This window comes from Bufo gargarizans, chromosome 7, assembly GCF_014858855.1.
Source record: "Bufo gargarizans isolate SCDJY-AF-19 chromosome 7, ASM1485885v1, whole genome shotgun sequence".
NCBI lineage: Eukaryota > Metazoa > Chordata > Amphibia > Anura > Bufonidae > Bufo > Bufo gargarizans.
Window position 1 is genome coordinate 168,350,428 of NC_058086.1, and position 17,943 is coordinate 168,368,370.

The 17,943-nt window shown below is 45.5% G+C and overlaps 2 protein-coding genes across 4 annotated transcripts in view; one reads left to right on the forward strand and one right to left on the reverse strand.

Annotated features, from left to right (window-relative positions):
• The window catches only part of IFT122 (intraflagellar transport 122), a 51,267-nt gene extending 43,506 nt beyond the window's left edge, over positions 1 to 7,761 (reverse strand). The window contains exons 1-6 of the mRNA XM_044301326.1: positions 7,593 to 7,761; positions 5,756 to 5,822; positions 3,915 to 3,999; positions 3,612 to 3,690; positions 1,463 to 1,539; positions 1,094 to 1,160 (exon numbers count right to left, since the gene is read on the reverse strand). Of these exons, the coding sequence (XP_044157261.1) occupies positions 1,094 to 1,160; positions 1,463 to 1,539; positions 3,612 to 3,690; positions 3,915 to 3,999; positions 5,756 to 5,822; positions 7,593 to 7,651 (434 nt within the window). The 5' untranslated portion in view covers positions 7,652 to 7,761. The remainder of the gene's footprint in view (positions 1 to 1,093; positions 1,161 to 1,462; positions 1,540 to 3,611; positions 3,691 to 3,914; positions 4,000 to 5,755; positions 5,823 to 7,592) is intronic.
• Positions 7,762 to 7,810: 49 nt separating this feature from the next.
• Positions 7,811 to 17,151, forward strand: MBD4 (methyl-CpG binding domain 4, DNA glycosylase). Of its 3 annotated transcripts, XM_044301328.1 has the most exons (7): positions 7,811 to 7,875; positions 8,604 to 8,789; positions 11,628 to 12,331; positions 13,202 to 13,336; positions 14,917 to 15,066; positions 15,187 to 15,290; positions 16,923 to 17,151. In XM_044301328.1, exons 1-7 carry the CDS (start codon positions 7,832 to 7,834, stop codon positions 16,998 to 17,000), a joined length of 1,401 nt encoding a protein of 466 aa, XP_044157263.1. In that variant the 5' UTR covers positions 7,811 to 7,831; the 3' UTR covers positions 17,001 to 17,151. The 3 variants fall into 3 exon arrangements, with proteins under 3 accessions (XP_044157263.1, XP_044157262.1, XP_044157264.1); XM_044301327.1 differs by lacking the exon at positions 7,811 to 7,875 and having other exon boundaries at positions 7,884 to 8,789; XM_044301329.1 differs by lacking the exons at positions 7,811 to 7,875; positions 15,187 to 15,290 and having other exon boundaries at positions 7,884 to 8,789; positions 16,923 to 17,069.
• The last annotated feature ends 792 nt before the right edge of the window (positions 17,152 to 17,943 follow it).

Here is a 17,943-nt window from a genome sequence, read left to right on the forward strand (position 1 = left end):
GTCATCAGCGCCCCTATTACGGCCCCCTTGTGGATCCTCCCCATCAACGCTACCCACTGATATAGTGCACTTCCGAGTGAGACGACTTGGGAGGTGAGCTTGCCGGGAGAGGAGGCGTGTTTTCAAGGAGAGCTGATAACACGGCAGCGCTTCCGGATATCGGAAGAAGCGGAAACAAGCGCAGGTTGTAAACAAATTAGGAAAGCGATCTCAGATGCAGGTACTGGGCTAACACCATGAACAAATGATACGCTATAACATTGGTGCAGATTATGTAGTTGCTTCACGTAGTATGACATTTTTTGTTCGGTCTTGGATAACGACAGACTGAGCTTTGGTCAGTGTAAAGTCATGGGCCGGTTCACACTGCAGATTTCTGTCCTGTCTTCTCCTGTTTTTAATGGGAGTCTGCACTGCCAGTCAACCAGATGATTTTCTCCAATAGATTTTCCAGACTGCACCAAAAAAAGATATGTCCTTTGTTGCTGGGAGAGGGTCCACTCATGGATTACACCCATTGAACGAATGCATCCGCCACCTTTAAACTGTAATGCCATGGCAAAAACCCGTCATGAAAACGAGCCTTTAGGGTGCATTCACTTATATGTGTAGGTCGGGAAATCTTTCTGATGTATACATCCAAATGCAGACTGTAAATGCACCTTACATGACACAACTGATACCAGCTACACATTAGGCCATATGCACACAGCCGTTGTGTGGCCGTTCTGTGCATTGGGGACCGCAACTGCGGTCCCCAATGCACGGGCAACATCCGTGCAGCTTGCCGGACCCATTCAATTTGAATGGGTCCGTGGTATGTCCGCACCGCTAAAAAATATGACATGTCATATTTTTGGGCGGTGCGGAACCACGGAAAGAAACACAACGTTGTGTTCCGTTCTGAATCCCTGGAATTGCGGACCCATTAAAGTGAATGGGTCAGTATCCGTGAGGTGGGGTGCACATGGCCAGCGGCCGTGGATTGCCGACCCACCGTTTGCGGGCCACAATATGGCCACGGCCGTCCAACGGCCATGTGCATGAGGCCTAAAACTCCTGGTGATAATCGATCTGTACTCTCAGCTCTTACCTGCAGCAGGTGATCTTACTGCTCACTTTGTGTTTGGAAACCGACTTCTGCTCTGGAGACCAAAGACCTAGTAAAAAAATAAAAATAATCTTATTTGTGAACTTACCGGCTAATGTCACTTGCTGGAATTCTACATTACGCTGTTCAGATGGTCACTTCTGACAGATGGCTCCCAATAGACCCTACTGCTGCAGCCCCCCTCCTGAAAGGCGCAGCTTCTCTAATGTATGTTACATATACAGACTCTACTACAGAGAGTAAGCAATAGAGTTGAGCGAAGCGAGCTTTGGATGCTTAATCCAAAGTTGCTTCGTTCAAAACATCGGAATAATACTGTACGGAGAATGATGTGAATGAAGCGGGACTCACCGAAATCACTGGAGGAGCAGGACGCCAGCTGGTGGGTCATCGGGTTGTAAGACACACACTGGATGGAATCATTGTGCCTGAAGATAGCAGATAAATGAGAATGGTGACACAGAAATACAGACACAACACTTCTACGCAACTTCTAGTAAAGTATTGTTTGGTATCCTAACCCAAATTTCCTTAAAAATTAGAATGATGGGGGGCGGTTCCCTAATATAACCAATCAATAGTTGTTTCAACTTTGGGGGCCGCCACCAATCAGCAGGGGCTGCAGCTGCTATGGGGTCTTCATTATTGACCCAGGCACAGGCGCACCCCATAAACTCCACAGCCCAGATTTAGGCTTCTTCCCCACTCCCGTGCAAATGATTAATCAGTGAATGGTCCATTGTTGGTCCTGTAACCATTTTTTGCCCTCCATATTTCAGGGATTTCCAGAGCATCTAGTATCAATGGTCACTGAAAACCAATGGCAGAGCAGATACCATCCGTGTTGTCAGCGGTTTTCACAAATCCACAGATTTCAATGGGCGCGTCTGGACAGACTAAGGTACTGCATGCCTGAACAAACGCAGTAAAGTCAATGGATCTGTGTGCTGTCTGTGGAGAACATTAACAGCACAAGCCCACGATTTACGGACATGTGAAAGAGGCCTTACAAATGTGTCTGCTCGTAGAATCTGTTTAAAAAGTGGTGCAACTAGGGTTTTTACAAATTTTCTAGCTCAATTGAAAAGGGGTGGGGCTTAACGTTTGATGTTTTGCACCAAAATTGTGCCACAATCCCGGCGTAAAATTCTGTCTAGGAATAAGCCAACCAATACTAGAAGTGTCCATCCCTGCAGCAAATTTATATTCTAGCCCGAGCCCCTCTGCAGGACTGAACAGCGGTCTAGGTTTTTTTTTTTGTTTTGTTGTTTTTTACATATATTTTATTGTTTCCAATACTAAAATAAAATATTACATACAAGGAATGTGAATTGTGATACTTGTTTCAAATATCAATCACATCTTGCGTGACATTTGTAGCCACAGTAAAACTTAACTAAAAAATTGAATAATAACAAAAAAAAAAAAAAAAAAAATTATAAAAAAGGTGACAAGGAGTTATATGCTCGACATTACATCACAAGAATAATGAAACTTTGCTGAAGTGGGAGGGGAGCCAGTTATGCCACTTAACCTTGAACTTGAACTTGACTAGTTTATCGGAGACTGAGGCATTGATCACGTTGTGGAAATTTTATTAGGATGTGTATTTAATATATTGTGTATTGTCATCATGTCTCTCAGTGTCAGGGTAAACCACTGGAGTGGATATCTTCCCGTGTATGTCCTGTCACAGCTGCTGGGCGCAGAGGTCTCTGTCGGCGAATGGTCCATGTGCTAAGCACTGGGCTGTGGGTCGGGGGAGACTGATGTGTTCAGCAGAGCAGTGTTTTGTTGGCTCATGTATGGACGCCGGCTAGGGCCCCCGCGCAAGACGCGGATTTATTGGCTTGGCGTGGATGCATTTGTTAAGAAAACAATATATGAAAGGAACGTGCGTTTGTTGTCTCCACTGCGCCTGATCAGCCGCTGGAGATAATGACGACGTCCTGTAAATAAACCTGCAGGAGGATCATAGTAACTTTATCTGGCATTGATCACTGAGCAAGGATGGATAAAATTAGCTCCAGTGGTAATGGGAGGTTATAGGATACATGTGTTTGTTAGCTGGCTAGGTTATTCTAAATGATGGTGTCTTGTCTTCCTGTATGTCATCACTTCCTGTATCCTTGTCTGGGGCAGCCCCTTTTACACCTTTTGTTAGTAAATAAAAGACATACTGAGCAGGGAGGAAGGGAGTGCTCAGCAAGAATTCAATCAATATGGTAACACCGGGGTCTGTCTCTGACTGCGGCTGAGGGAACAGAGATTTACCTTTTTCCTTACGCAAACTTTGATGCGAGCGGATTACAACTATTAATATTTCTACAACAGTCATCTCATAGAGACAATTGTCATTAACGGCGTTCAGAATTTCCATTAACGGGGGAGGATTTCGGTCTACACTTCTGACATCTAGAGGATCGGTAAATCTGCCCCTATATGTGCTAATAGGGGCCACAGCTATATGAACGCGTAGCTTCCAAGAAGACGGACTTACGTATACTTCAATATTCCTTCCAGTTTGGACGTCCATATGATGACACTTTTATCAGCAGATCCTGAAGCAAATCGCTTTCCTGGAATGAATATACATTTATCAGAGTTTACAGGACGCACCGTGCATTACTAGGTCATGCGCGCTGTAACACCTGTTTGACTGGGTCATGCGCGCTGTAACACCTGTCTGACTGGGTCATGCGCGCTGTAACACCTGTCTGACTGGGTCATGCGCGCTGTAACACCTGGAGTCTGGGATTAACGTGTAGAGACACCATTTACAAGAAAAGGCTGCCAAATTTACCATCTTTAGCGTACGCCACACAGTACACCGTGTCCTTGTGTCCCTTCAATGGCTGCAGCAAAGTCCCGTCTGATGTGTCATAGACCTGATGACGAAAAAAATGCAAAAAAAAAACAAAACTGTTACAAGATACAGCTCTGCTACACCAACCTGCAACCCCATTCTTTACATTGTAGAACTGCTCCACTAGGGCACAACTATGATCAATGACTCCAAGTTAGTAGCACTGTCTGGGGATAACCTGAAGGGCTTTTCCAGCCAGATTGTCATTTATAAATGGGGAACAAAGCGTTAAATAAAATAAATAAATAAATAAATAAATAAACTATCCTCACTGCTGTCCTGACAATGCCCGGGTCCGCTGCTCCGGGCTCCTCGCACAGGAAATGCCAGGAGATGTCTGATCAGCCAGTCACCGTATATCAAGCTAGGGCCAAGCAGCGGAGAACATTGGGGACCCGGGCAGCATCAGAGAGGGGGGTGATCAGTGAGCGTATCGATCATTTTTAATACAGTCTGCCCCATATATAAAAACGTAATTGGCAAACCCCTTAACGAGTAACTAAACATTTATAAAAACTTTTAATATGTTCTCCCTAATAAAACTCTCTCTAATATACTTTATTAATCAATTTTCTATTTTTACAGCTCAGCAGTGTACGGAGTACGGGCTGTAGACACTTTATGAACGGGGCCGCAGCAGCGCTGTGAGTACGAGCAGGAGCGCACATTGTATTCAAGGGATTCTGTCTTATCAGAGGCTCAGGATGCTGCTCTGTCCCATCACCGTGCTTTATACTGCAGCTCTTCTTGCATGGCTCAGCTCAGTACATGAAGATTTCCATGACATTAAAGACAGAATAATTATAAATCACACAAGCAACTAAATCTCTAGTCGGGGAAAAAAAACAAAAAACACTGTAACAAGAGAGGGGAAGGACTTGGACAAACTTTCACACAGTGAAGAAAAACCCCTCAAGTAAGGCTACTTTCACACTTGCAGCAGAGCATTCCGGCAGGCAGTTCCGTCGCAGAAACTGCCTGCCGGATGCGGCAATACGGATGCAAACTGATGGCATTTGTCAGACGGATCAGGATCCTGATCAGTATGGCTACATGCGCATGACCGTATGTGTTTTGCGGTCCACAAATTACAAATCCCTGTATGCCATCCGTTTTTTTTTTTGCAGATCCATTGTAACAATGCCTAAAATGGACAAGAATAGGACATGTTCTATTTTTTTTGCAGGGCTATGGAACGGACATACTGATGCGGACAGCACGCGGTGTGTTGTCTGCATTTTTTGCGGACCCATTTAAATGAATGGGTCCGCATCTTATCCGCAAAAAGAAAAACAGAACGGACATGGAAACAAAGTTCGTGTGCATTTAGCCTATGACAAATGCATTAAAATGCCAGATCCGTCTCTCCGGTGTCATCTGGAAAAACGGATCCGTCATTTATTTGTTTTTCTCATTTTTTGCAGTCTGAGCATGCGCAGACCGCAATATCGGATCCGTTTTGCCGAAACACTCGGGGCCGGATCCGGCATAATGCATTTCAATGGGAAAAAAATGCCGGATCAGGCATCCCAAGTGTTCCGGAATTTTGGATGGAGATAGAACCGTAGCATGCTGCGGTATTAACTCCGTCCTGAAAAGGCAAAAAGACTGAACTGAAGACATCCTGAACGGATCGCTCTCCATTCAGAATGCATGGGGCTAAAACAGATCAGTTCTTTTCCGGTATTGAGCCACTGTGACGGAACTCAATACCGGAAAAGAATAACGCTAGTGTGAAAGTACCCTAAGAAATCTATGAGAGGCGGAGAAAGACTCACCAGCACTTTGTTCCCTGCGGCCACAATCAGCTGAGTCCCATCAGGTTTAAAGGCGAGGTCATAAATGCTGCAAAATGAAGGGGAAAAAAGTAACTTTTCATCATCTCGTTCTGAGCGCGCTCACTAATCTGCGTGCATGCAGGACTAAAATGTATGACACATGTATGTAGATCTGACGCCATTTCTGTACTCCGTGATCAATCACTGCCACACGAATTCTAATGGCGTCGCCAAGTGGAGACGTGCCCCTTCTTGGCGCAGCTGCCCTGGAGCTGCCTCCCACTGAAAACAATGGGAGGTGGACACAACACCGCCACCGGAGGCATTATGGCACAGAATCATCAAAATTCCACTGACAAATTTTGCCATGTAAAGGGACTGAAGGCAACTGTAATAAATCCTCAGCTATGAGAAGTATTAGGTCTATATAGGTTTTCAGCCTTTGGCTTTCATTCAATGGCTGAAAGCAGGGATGTTGAAAACTGCAAGAAATTTCCATGGATAGTAAGATGATGTATCTAAGCCAATGATGTGTGATACATCTCACTGAACTACACATTTATGTTTATGCTATGGTCCTGCACAAACCACGTGGTCCCTGTTCATCCAGATTCTCTAACTACTTTGCACTTCTACATCCTCTGGTCCTGGTTGCTATGCACAATAGTCAGTTCCTATGCAGCTCTGGACCCTCAGCACCCAGTTGCTATGAAGTATGAACCTCTGAGTCTCCAGTTTCCGGTTACTATGCACCTTCAGACCATCCCTCAGCACCAGGTTGCCATGTACCTTTAGACCCTCAGCATCCAGTCACTATGCACCATTAGACCCTCCCTCAGCACCTAGTTGCTATGCACCTTCAGACCCTCAGCACCCAGTTGCTATGCACCTTCAGACCCTCAGCACTCAATTGCTATGCACCTTCAGACCCTCAGCAACCAGTTGCTATGCACCTTTAGACCCTCAGCAACCAGTTGCTATGCACCTTCAGACCCACAGCAACCAGTTGCTATGCACCTTTAGACCCTCAGCAACCAGTTGCTATGCACCTTTAGACCCTCAGCAACCAGTTGATATGCATCTTTAGACCCTCAGCAACCAGTTGCTATGCACCTTTAGACCCTCAGCAACCAGTTGCTATGCATCTTTAGACCCTCAGCAACCAGTTGCTATGCATCTTTAGACCCTCAGCAACCAGTTGCTATGCATCTTTAGACCCTCAGCAACCAGTTGCTATGCATCTTTAGACCCTCAGCAACCGGTTGCTATGCATCTTTAGACCCTCAGCACCCGGTTGCTATGCACCTTTAGACCCTCAGCACCCGGTTGCTATGCACCTTTAGACCCTCAGCAACCGGTTGCTATGCACCTTTAGACCCTCAGCAACCGGTTGCTATGCACCTTTAGACCCTCAGCAACCGGTTACTATGCACCTTTAGACCCTCAGCAACCGGTTGCTATGCACCTTTAGACCCTCAGCACCAAGTTGCCATGCACCTTTAGACCCTCAGCACCCCGTCGCTATGCACCTTTAGACCCTCAGCACCCCGTCGCTATGCACCTTCAGACCCTCAGCACCCAGTTGCTATGCACCTTCAGACCCTCAGCACCCAGTTGCTATGCATCTTTAGACCCTCAGCACCCGGTTGCCATGCATCTTTAGACCCTCAGCACCCGTTTGCTATGCACCTTTAGACCCTCAGCACCCGGTTGCCATGCATCTTTAGACCCTCAGCACCCGGTTGCCATGCATCTTTAGACCCTCAGCATCCGGTTGCTATGCACATTTACAATCCAAGCTCCTGGTTGCTATGCGCCTACAGCTGCTGCTCCTTACCACTGCTCCACCTTGTCCCTGTCATGGACTTTATCCACCCAGGTGGGCACGGCCCTCATGACTCCGGTTCTCTGGGCTTCAGGGTTCCGTTACCGTCTTCACCGGACTCCTGAGTTACCACAACACATAGAAGAAGATTTTCATGTCACGCCCCGCCCCCGGGTCCTAGCTCACACAGCGCAGGCGCAAGAGACAGTCAGGTGGTGAGCGTGCGCAGTAGAAGAGGTCGGTAAAGTCACATGATCGGTCAGAAAACAAACATGGCGGCCCCCATCCAGGACAGGTGACTATGTGCTCGGAGTCGGCAATCATCAGCCATATCTGTCACATGTTATAGGTGTTTATATTGATTGCATCTCTATTTAGAATATTGTACACAGGAAAACAATTTGTAAATTGGAAGTAAATGTAAATGAATACAAAAATATTAATAAAGTTGTTTTAATGACGGGGGAGGGGCTCGCCAGGAGCGTTCTTATTCTGAGGCTGGGATTTTAAGGGGTTTTCCAGTTTGATGTGATAAAAGCTTAATAATTGTATGATGTAAATTCCTGCAGCTTTCTAATAGACTGGCCTGTGCTCCATTTCCACCACATTTTCAAGATCTCTGCTTGCTGTCAGTGAACATCAACATCCTTATTTACAGCATATCCAAAGGCTGTACAGGGCTAATACTTCTGACAGCTGAGGATCTGTTACAATGTATCAGTCTGGGCAATCCTTTGTGAGCTCAGCACATCAAGCCTCTCTCAGCTTCTGATAGTTTGCTACAATGTATCAGTGCAGTGTAAAATGCACTGAGGATTGTCTAGACTGGAAACAATTGTAACAAACCCTCAGCTGGGAGAAGTATTGGGTCAGACCAGGATGTTTTCATTCATTGACTGACGACAGAGATGTTGAATATGCGCTTTGAATGGAGCTGCAGTGTGTATGTGTGACCTGTACCCCATGGGGTGATCACCCCTTTAATCTGCCTGCCGCTGCTGCTCTCATATTTCCTTCCTCCAGGGAACGAGCCGCTGATCGTAAAGAATCGGAGGTTCCGTATTCGCCGAATGGTTCGGGTGCGAATAAATTACACCCCGAAGATCCGGGTTTCGAGGGCCTGGAAAACCTTCCCGATGGCTGGAAAAAAGTCGTCACGCAGAGACGATCCGGGAAAACCGCAGGAAAATCTGACGTGTTGTATGTGAGGTCCGTCATGTAGAAGAAGAACCGAGTGTGCAACTAGTGTGACCCGCTCCAGCTCTGGGGTCCCCGGCCCATGGGGGCCACATGGGGGCCACATGGACCTTAAAGGGGTTGTCCTGTCTCAGGGCATATTGCTAGGATAGTCCATCAGTGTCAGGTCCCACCTCTCTTTTCTCAATAATGGGGCCCTCAAAGTGAAGGGAGAGCCGCTGCGCAGGCGCCGTTACCCTCCATTACACACTATGGCCTCTTTCACACGGGCGTCGCGGATGAGGGCCGGATGCTTTTAGGGTGCATTGCGGCAAACCCGCGCGAGTAGGCACGCAATTTCAGTCAGTTTTGACTGCGACTGCGTTCTGTTGATTTTATTATTTTCCCTTCTAACTTTAATACAGAATGCTAAGTAAAATGTCCCTTGAGGGTTAAAAAATAATAAAAAAAATTCTCACCTCATCCACTTGATCGCGCAGCCGCCATCGTCTTTTTTCTTCTTCCTGCAGAACCTGCAAAAGGACCTTCGATGATGTCATCGCGCTCACCATCACGCTTCTGCAGGTCCTGCAGGAAGAAGAAAGAAGACGATGCCGGCTGCGCGATCAAGTGGATGAGGTGAGAATTTTTTATTTTTTTTTAACCCTCAAGGGACATTTTACTTAGTTAAAGTTAGAAGGGAAAATAATAAAGTGAATGGACCTCATCCATTATCATCTCCTGGCAACAATCCGTGAAAATCGCATTGCATCCGCACTTGCTTGCGGATGCAAGGCGATTTTCACGCAGCCCCATTCATTTCTATGGGGCCTGCGTTGCGTGAAAAATGCAGAATATAGAACATGCTGCGATTTTCACACAACGCACAAGTGATGCATGAAAAACATTGCTCGTGTGCACAGACTTATTGAAATGAATGGGTCCGGATTAAGTGCGAGTGCAATGCGTTCAGCTGACGCATTGCACCCACGTGGAAAACTCGCCTGTGTGAAAGGGGCCTATGAGTTCCTAAAAGTGCTGACTCAGCGCTTTCTGGCACCTCTATAGCAGTGAATGGATGGGTGGCCATGCTCTTCATTTACTGCTTTGGGACTTCAAAAAATATTCAGAAGTACCATAGCAGTAACTCAGGATCAGTACAGGATAAGTAATGTATGTACACAGTGACTGCACCAGCAGAATAGTGAGTGCAGCTCTGGGGTATAATACAGGATGTAACTCAGGATCAGTACAGGATAAGTAATGTATGTACACAGTGACTGCACCAGCAGAATAGTGAGTGCAGCTCTGGGGTATAATACAGGATGTAACTCAGGATCAGTACAGGATAAGTAATGTATGTACACAGTGATTGCACCAGCAGAATAGTGAGTGCAGCTCTGGAGTATAATACAGGATGTAACTCAGGATCAGTACAGGATAAGTAATGTATGTACACAGTGACTGCACCAGCAGAATAGTGAGTGCAGCTCTGGAGTATAATACAGGATGTAACTCAGGATCAGTACAGGATAATTAATGTATGTACACAGTGACTGCACCAGCAGAATAGTGAGTGCAGCTCTGGAGTATAATACAGGATGTAACTCAGGATCAGTACAGGATAAGTAATGTATGTACACAGTGACTCCACCAGCAGAATAGTGAGTGCAGCTCTGGAGTATAGTACAGGATGTAACTGAGGATCAGTACAGGATAAGTAATGTATGTACACAGTGACTGCACCAGCAGAATAGTGAGTGCAGCTCTGGAGTATAATACAGGATGTAACTCAGGATCAGTACAGGATAATTAATGTATGTACACAGTGACTGCACCAGCAGAATAGTGAGTGCAGCTCTGGAGTATAATACGGGATGTAACTCAGGATCAGTACAGGATAAGTAATGTATGTACACAGTGACTGCACCAGCAGAATAGTGAGTGCAGCTCTGGAGTATAATACAGGATGTAACTCAGGATCAGTACAGGATAAGTAATGTATGTACACAGTGACTGCACCAGCAGAATAGTGAGTGCAGCTCTGGAGTATAATACAGGATGTAACTCAGGATCAGTACAGGATAAGTAATGTATGTACACAGTGACTGCACCAGCAGAATAGTGAGTGCAGCTCTGGAGTATAATACAGGATGTAACTTAGGATCAGTACAGGATAAGTAATGTATGTACACAGTGACTGCACCAGCAGAATAGTGAGTGCAGCTCTGGAGTATAATACAGGATGTAACTCAGGATCAGTACAGGATAAGTAATGTATGTACACAGTGACTGCACCAGCAGAATAGTGAGTGCAGCTCTGGGGTATAATACAGGATGTAACTCAGGATCAGTACAGGATAAGTAATGTATGTACACAGTGACTACACCAGCAGAATATCAGACATTTATGGCGTATAACTTTAATGTGTCATAAATGTTCAGATGGTAAAACCTCACAGTCGGGCCAGGTCTCACATCTGACATATGGACACAGAATTCATCTCTATTACACTGCCGTTAGCCTACCCCTCACATGTCTGCTGTACTGTAGATTTCAAATTCAAGTGCAAATAAAATTTTCCCCCCTATGAACGAACCCATTAAACACAATGGGAGGCGGATTTCATGACAATATCTGCATGAAATGTCCACCATGTGAACATGCCCTTGGGTAGTTTAAGCACCAGATTGTGGACATCAGCACCTTGAATGGGTTCATCTCAGGGCTCTGGACCAGACAGTCCATGGATTTTCTTATACACTGGCATAAGACTACTTTTGTCGAATACAGAATTGGCGCCATTGAATGCCAGAAGAAAAAAAAATCCATTTTATTTGAATAATTATGGTAATTTATTTATTTCCCAGCCCCCAAGGAACAAAGCTCAGATCTAAATGCGCTCTTATAAAATACATTGTTGCCAATCGGCTCAGGGTGAAATTAGAAGACTTTGATTTCTCTGCTCGGAAGAGGTTAACAAGGCAGGAAAAGAATGGGGCGGCCGAGGGAACCGCATCGACAGAAGATGGATCGGCCGGCGTTAAATCTCCGCTAAGAGAAGATCGGACTGAGGCTTTATACAGCAGCGGGGGGGTGCAGGACGCAGAGGACGATGTATCTACTGTAGGCGACAAGGAGAAGAAAGTCAACATGAGAAAAGATTGCGGCAGGAAAAGGGTGAGAAGTCTCAGAAGAGCATCGGAAAGAGGGTTAAAGGACAGCGACAAAGCCAAACGACCAAGAAGGCGTTCAGCATCGAAGCAGGAGGCGCTCCGAACACAAAGGAAGTATAATAAAAGGAAAGGAAACACGGAACACGCAGCGGATGTGATCAATGGCCCCCAATTATCAGTGCCCAGCGAGACTCAAAAGCCAGAGGAGTCTATAGACTGGAGTGGGAACACACAAGACCAGACCGTCTCCTGTACTTTACAGCAGCCTACTGACACTGAGCAGGAGGAAGGAGCAAGTGATTCCAACCTGGAGAACAGTGACCAAGATCCCATCCCAAGATCACAGGTGGAAAAGAGAAAGACCAGCCCGTATTTCTCCAAAAAGGCCCTAAGTGAAGGTTTGTGCCGCAGCCAAGTTTTTCTTTCAGATTTTGTGTGTGATGATATTTGACTTAATGCATCCAATAAGAGAAAATTAGGAGGGATTGTCCAGTCCTGAGGAAGCTGTGGGTCTACCAGCAGAATAACGAGTGCAGCTCTGCAGTATAATACAGGATGTAACTCAGGATCAGTACAGGATAGGTAATGTATGTACACAGTGACTGCACCAGCAGAATAGTGAGTGCAGCTCTGGAGTATAATACAGGATGTAACTCAGGGTCAGTACAGGATAAGTAATATATGTACACAGTGACTGCACCAGCAGAATAGTGAGTGCAGCTCTGGAGTATAATACAGGATGTAACTCAGGATCAGTACAGGATAAGTAATGTATGTACACAGTGACTGCACCAGCAGAATAGTGAGTGCAGCTCTGGAGTATATTACAGGATGTAACTCAGGATCAGTACAGGATAAGTAATGTATGTACACAGTGACTGCACCAGCAGAATAGTGAGTGCAGCTCTGGAGCATAATACAGGATGTAACTCAGGATCAGTACAGGATAAGTAATGTATGTACACAGTGACTCCACCAGCAGAATAGTGAGTGCAGCTCTGGAGTATAATACAGGATGTCACTCAGGATCAGTACAGGATAAGTAATGTATGTACACAGTGACTGCACCAGCAGAATAGTGAGTGCAGCTCTGGAGCAGTACAGGATAAGTAAGACAAGTATAGGACCCATTGTATAGAAGGTGCGCGTAGCGAGGCAGTTATGTGGATCACGTGATTATTATCATTATTCTGATAGTTGATAAATTTTCACCAGTTTGGATCTTTTTTGAGAGTGTGAAAATGGAGTTTTCTGCTCTTCTCTTGTAGCTATGGAGCCGCCTCGTAGGAAAGCCTTCTCCAAGTGGACTCCTCCTCGTTCTCCTTTTAATTTAGTCCAAGAAACGCTCTTTCACGATCCATGGAAGCTTCTCATCGCCACCATCTTCTTGAACAAGACGTCAGGTGAGAGCCTGTCACATTGTACCAGACCTGGTTCCAAACGGGTCATGGGGAGTCAGGACTTACTCTATCAGCCAACACGGCATCTTCATGGGTCATCAGTGTCCCCGTGTACTGCAGGTGGCAGCATGCCTCCCGCGCTGCTACGTGGACCGTGGTCTCGGGGACCTCCCAGCGCGCGGTGTCCTCATGTTACCCAGCCCCAGGATGTTGTGTGCAGCAGTGTATACGGCACCCTGACTCTGGTCAGTATCAGCGCAGTCGACAGAGAAGACTCAACACTGGGGTCTGGGTTCTCCATTTTTTCCTGGTCTGATATTTCAAGGGACTGGTCTGAGGACTGATTGAATTTACATTGTCTGGTGTGGGGTCTGATTGAATGTATGTGGTCTGCCGTGGGGTCTCATTAAAGGGGTTTTCTCACTTCAGTAAATGGCATTTATCATTAAACATTATCATCATACACGGCTCATTTCCGTGGTTACGACCACCCTGCAATCCATCAGTGGTGGTCGTGCTTGCTCACTATAGGAAAAAGTGTCGATCTCTCTGGTGGCCGGGATCGCAACAGTGCTAATAGGCTGCCACGTTTTCCCTATAGTGTGCAAGCACAACCACCGATAATGGATTGCAGAGTGGTCGTAACCATGGAAAAGAGCAGTGTATAATGTGAAAAATGGATCCAGCCAGCAAAGCAGGTAATATGGAGAATCACAATACATTAGTAAGTGACTTGTATTAACTTTCTCTACATGATAAATTACATTTGCTGGAGTGAGACGACCCCTTTAAATTGACATGATCTGGTCTTGCGTCTAATCTTATTTACATGATCAGGTCTAGAGTCTGACTGAATGTATAAGGACTGGTCTGGAGTCTGATTGGACGTATATGGACTGGTCTGGAGTCTGATTGGACGTATATGGACTGGTCTGGAGTCTGACTGAATGTATAGGGACTGGTCTGGAGTCTGACTGAATGTATAAGGACTGGACTGGAGTCTGATTGAACGTATATGGACTGGTCTGGAGTCTGATTGGATGTATATGGACTGGTCTGGAGTCTGATTGGATGTATATGGACTGGTCTGGAGTCTGATTGGATGTATATGGACTGCTCTGGAGTCTGATTGGATGTATATGGACTGCTCTGGAGTCTGATTGGATGTATATGGACTGCTCTGGAGTCTGATTGGATATATATGGACTGCTCTGGAGTCTGATTGAACGTATATGGACTGCTCTGGAGTCTGATTGAACGTATATGGACTGCTCTGGAGTCTGATTGAACGTATATGGACTGGTCTGGAGTCTGATTGGATGTATATGGACTGCTCTGGAGTCTGATTGAACGTATATGGACTGCTCTGGAGTCTGATTGAACGTATATGGACTGGTCTGGAGTCTGACTGAATGTATATGGACTGCTCTGGAGTCTGATTGGATGTATATGGACTGCTCTGGAGTCTGACTGAATGTATATGGACTGCTCTGGAGTCTGATTGAATGTACAGAATCTGGGTGATGACCTCCTGTGAGAGCTGTCATGTTACCTGTCACCAGAAGTCTGTGCTTCCTTCATAGGAAAAATGGCTATACCTGTCCTGTGGAGTTTCCTGGAGAAGTACCCGAGCCCAGAAGTGGCCAGAGCCGCAGACTGGAAGGAGATGTCCGAGCTTCTGCAGCCGCTTGGACTCTATGAACTCCGAGCGAAGGCTATAGTCAGGTTCTCAGGTATTCCTGCGCGCAGTCACTCCTCTGTCCTGACATAACGGGGGGCCGGTTGCGTCTTCCATGCCGTAGTTTATAAGATGCAGATTTCAGGGGGCTGCTTCTATTTTCTGTTTGCTGCAGATGAATACCTGACAAAGAAGTGGCGGCACCCTATCGAGCTTCACGGAATTGGAAAATATGGGAATGACTCTTATCGCATCTTCTGCGTGAACGAGTGGAAAGAGGTACGTTTTCTAGGACCCTTTATATGAGTAGCACAGATCTCTCGCCTCCCCTGCAGCTTTGCTACAGTGTACCAGTCGGGAGTCCAGGCCATTTGTTTATGGATACAATTGTAGCAAACTTTCAGCTGAGGCCACAGATTTAGGAAACCTAATAGACAAAGGAAACTGAGACTAAACTGCCTAAAACTGCGCTAGATTTATCACAGCGGCTGATGAAGGATACATTGGGTACATCTTTAGACACATTTGTCTGCACGTATTAGCTGGCTTACTATGAGGCAGAATTATGCACCAAAATTTGCACATTGGCCAATTTTTGCCGTGAAACCACACCCCTTTCCGGCTAGGCCACACCTCTTGTCGATTAATGCACAACACGGTGCAAAGCTGGGTGCAAATGAAGCATTATGCTTCGTAAACATCGCCCAATTCTATTTATTGAAGGCCCAGAGGGGAAAATAATTTGTAATATATCTTATCAAAGAAAATGGTCACCAACTATTCAACAATCTTTCCGTAGCTCAATAGAACAGGTGGATATAATATTCTATATTATATTCTATATTTATTTTACCGTACTTTATTTAATATAGCTTATCAGACATAACATAACAATGCCTCTTTTTCCACTTATCAGCCACTTTTTTCCTCCTTCTTCCCCTCCTTTGTAAATCTGTCTTGAGAGACCAAAACGGACTGTCAGCTGACTGAGGGATCAGATTACAGTTGTCCATAAAAGTCTATGGAGAGGGGAAGTGAGAGAGACACGGGCACAGAGGCTGCAGCAGCCAATAAGAAGTGTTATATCTCCCCCCCCAAATGCTTTATTCACATCAATAGTGCTCAGTATTTCTGTATAATATCTTAGGCTACTTTCACACCAGCGTTTTTGCTGGAACCGTCATGGATCAGCAAAAACGCTTCCGTCATGATAATACAACTGGCTGCATCCGTTATGACCGGATCCAGTTGTATTATCTTTAACATCGCCAAGACGGATCCGTCATGAACTCCATTGAAAGTCAAAGGGGGACGGATCCGTTTTTCATTGTGTCCAAGAAAACAGATCCGTCCCCATTGACTTACATTGTGTGTCATGACGGATCCGTCTTGCTCCGCACCACATCACGAACAGAAAAACGCTGCTTGCAGCGTTATTGTATCCTTGATGGGGACGCAACCAAACGGAACGGAATGCATTTTGGTGCATTCCGTTTTGTTCAGTCCAGTTTTGTCCCCATTGACAATGAATAGGGACAAAACTAAAGCGTTTTCCCCCCGCTATTGAGATCCTATAACGGATCTCAATAGCGGAAGGGGAAAGTGCAGATGAGAAAGTAGCCTTATATGGTGTAGAATGGAGCAGAATCCCCTGTTTTCTCTATGTGCAGTCTATGGGAGACATGATAGCAGCTAATCCCCACCCATCAGCCCAATGACAACTGAAAATTGGAGATGGAGCTTGCAGAAGGGTACAATGGTGAAGAATGCAGAATATAAGTCATAATATAGTCAGATATAGTGCTAGCCCTCCTGTATACACACACACAAAGTCACCTGAAAGTGTAGGCATGCGTTAATCCACAAACCATTATGGGGTCACATTAAAGATTTTATGTGGGGGTTTTTCAGGTGCATCCGGAGGATCATAAGCTGAATAAGTATCACGCCTGGCTGTGGGAGAACAAGGAGTCGCTGGGATTAAGCTGATGGTCGTACACTTGTATTATATTTTTATGTTCCCTTGGTACATCATTTATTATGTCATCTTTCATTTCTTTGTGCAGTTTTAAATTTTTAGAGCTTTTATCACCGATAAAAAAATAAAAAAATGGTAATAAAATCTATTTTGTATATTAAATGTTTTCTACATGGGAGTCTATTGTGTATTTTTTTAAATTTATTTTTATAAACCTGTTTGTTACCAGGGGTGTGGGCATTGGATGCCATGCACAGACATAAAAAGGATGGCGCGCAGAGCTGCCATTGACTTTCGAGGCATCGGGGATACATGAAGCTTCTAGAGGAGAAGGATATCTTTCCACATAAGACCGCGGTCCACATTTCCTAATGTCAGCGCACCCAGATAGTGGTGTAAATTGCATCAATATTTTGGGCATTTAGGTGTGGAGTAATTATCTGCTCTGAGTCTGACAAGGGGTGTGTCTTACACAAAAAGGGGAGTGGTCTCAAAAGAAACTCCCAGGATATGCCAGGTCTGCCTACAGCTATCAGCCTACAGCAGGGCATACTGGGAGTTGTAGTTTTACAACAGCCGGAGGGCCGCAGTTTGCCCATCCCGGGTGTAACCCCTGCCATACTGAATACAGATTGTCATATATATAACCTTCAGGGTACGGCTACACAATGACATTTCTCATGTGACAGTTTTTGTAATGATAGTCAATGGTGTCGCACTGTGACAATCGCAGAATAATCCATCCAAGTTGGATTTCTGTGTGCCTGTCATGTTGCAGTGCAAAAAATGTCGCAGTGTAGTTCTATTCTTTTTGTCGCGTGACTTATTGTCGTGCGACACGTGTCACCATGTAGCCCAAGCATTAACCTGTTAGTGCCATTTTACGGCGACTTAGTATAAGGCCTCTTGCACACGACCGTGGTTTGGTTCCGCATCCGAGCTGCATTTTTTGCG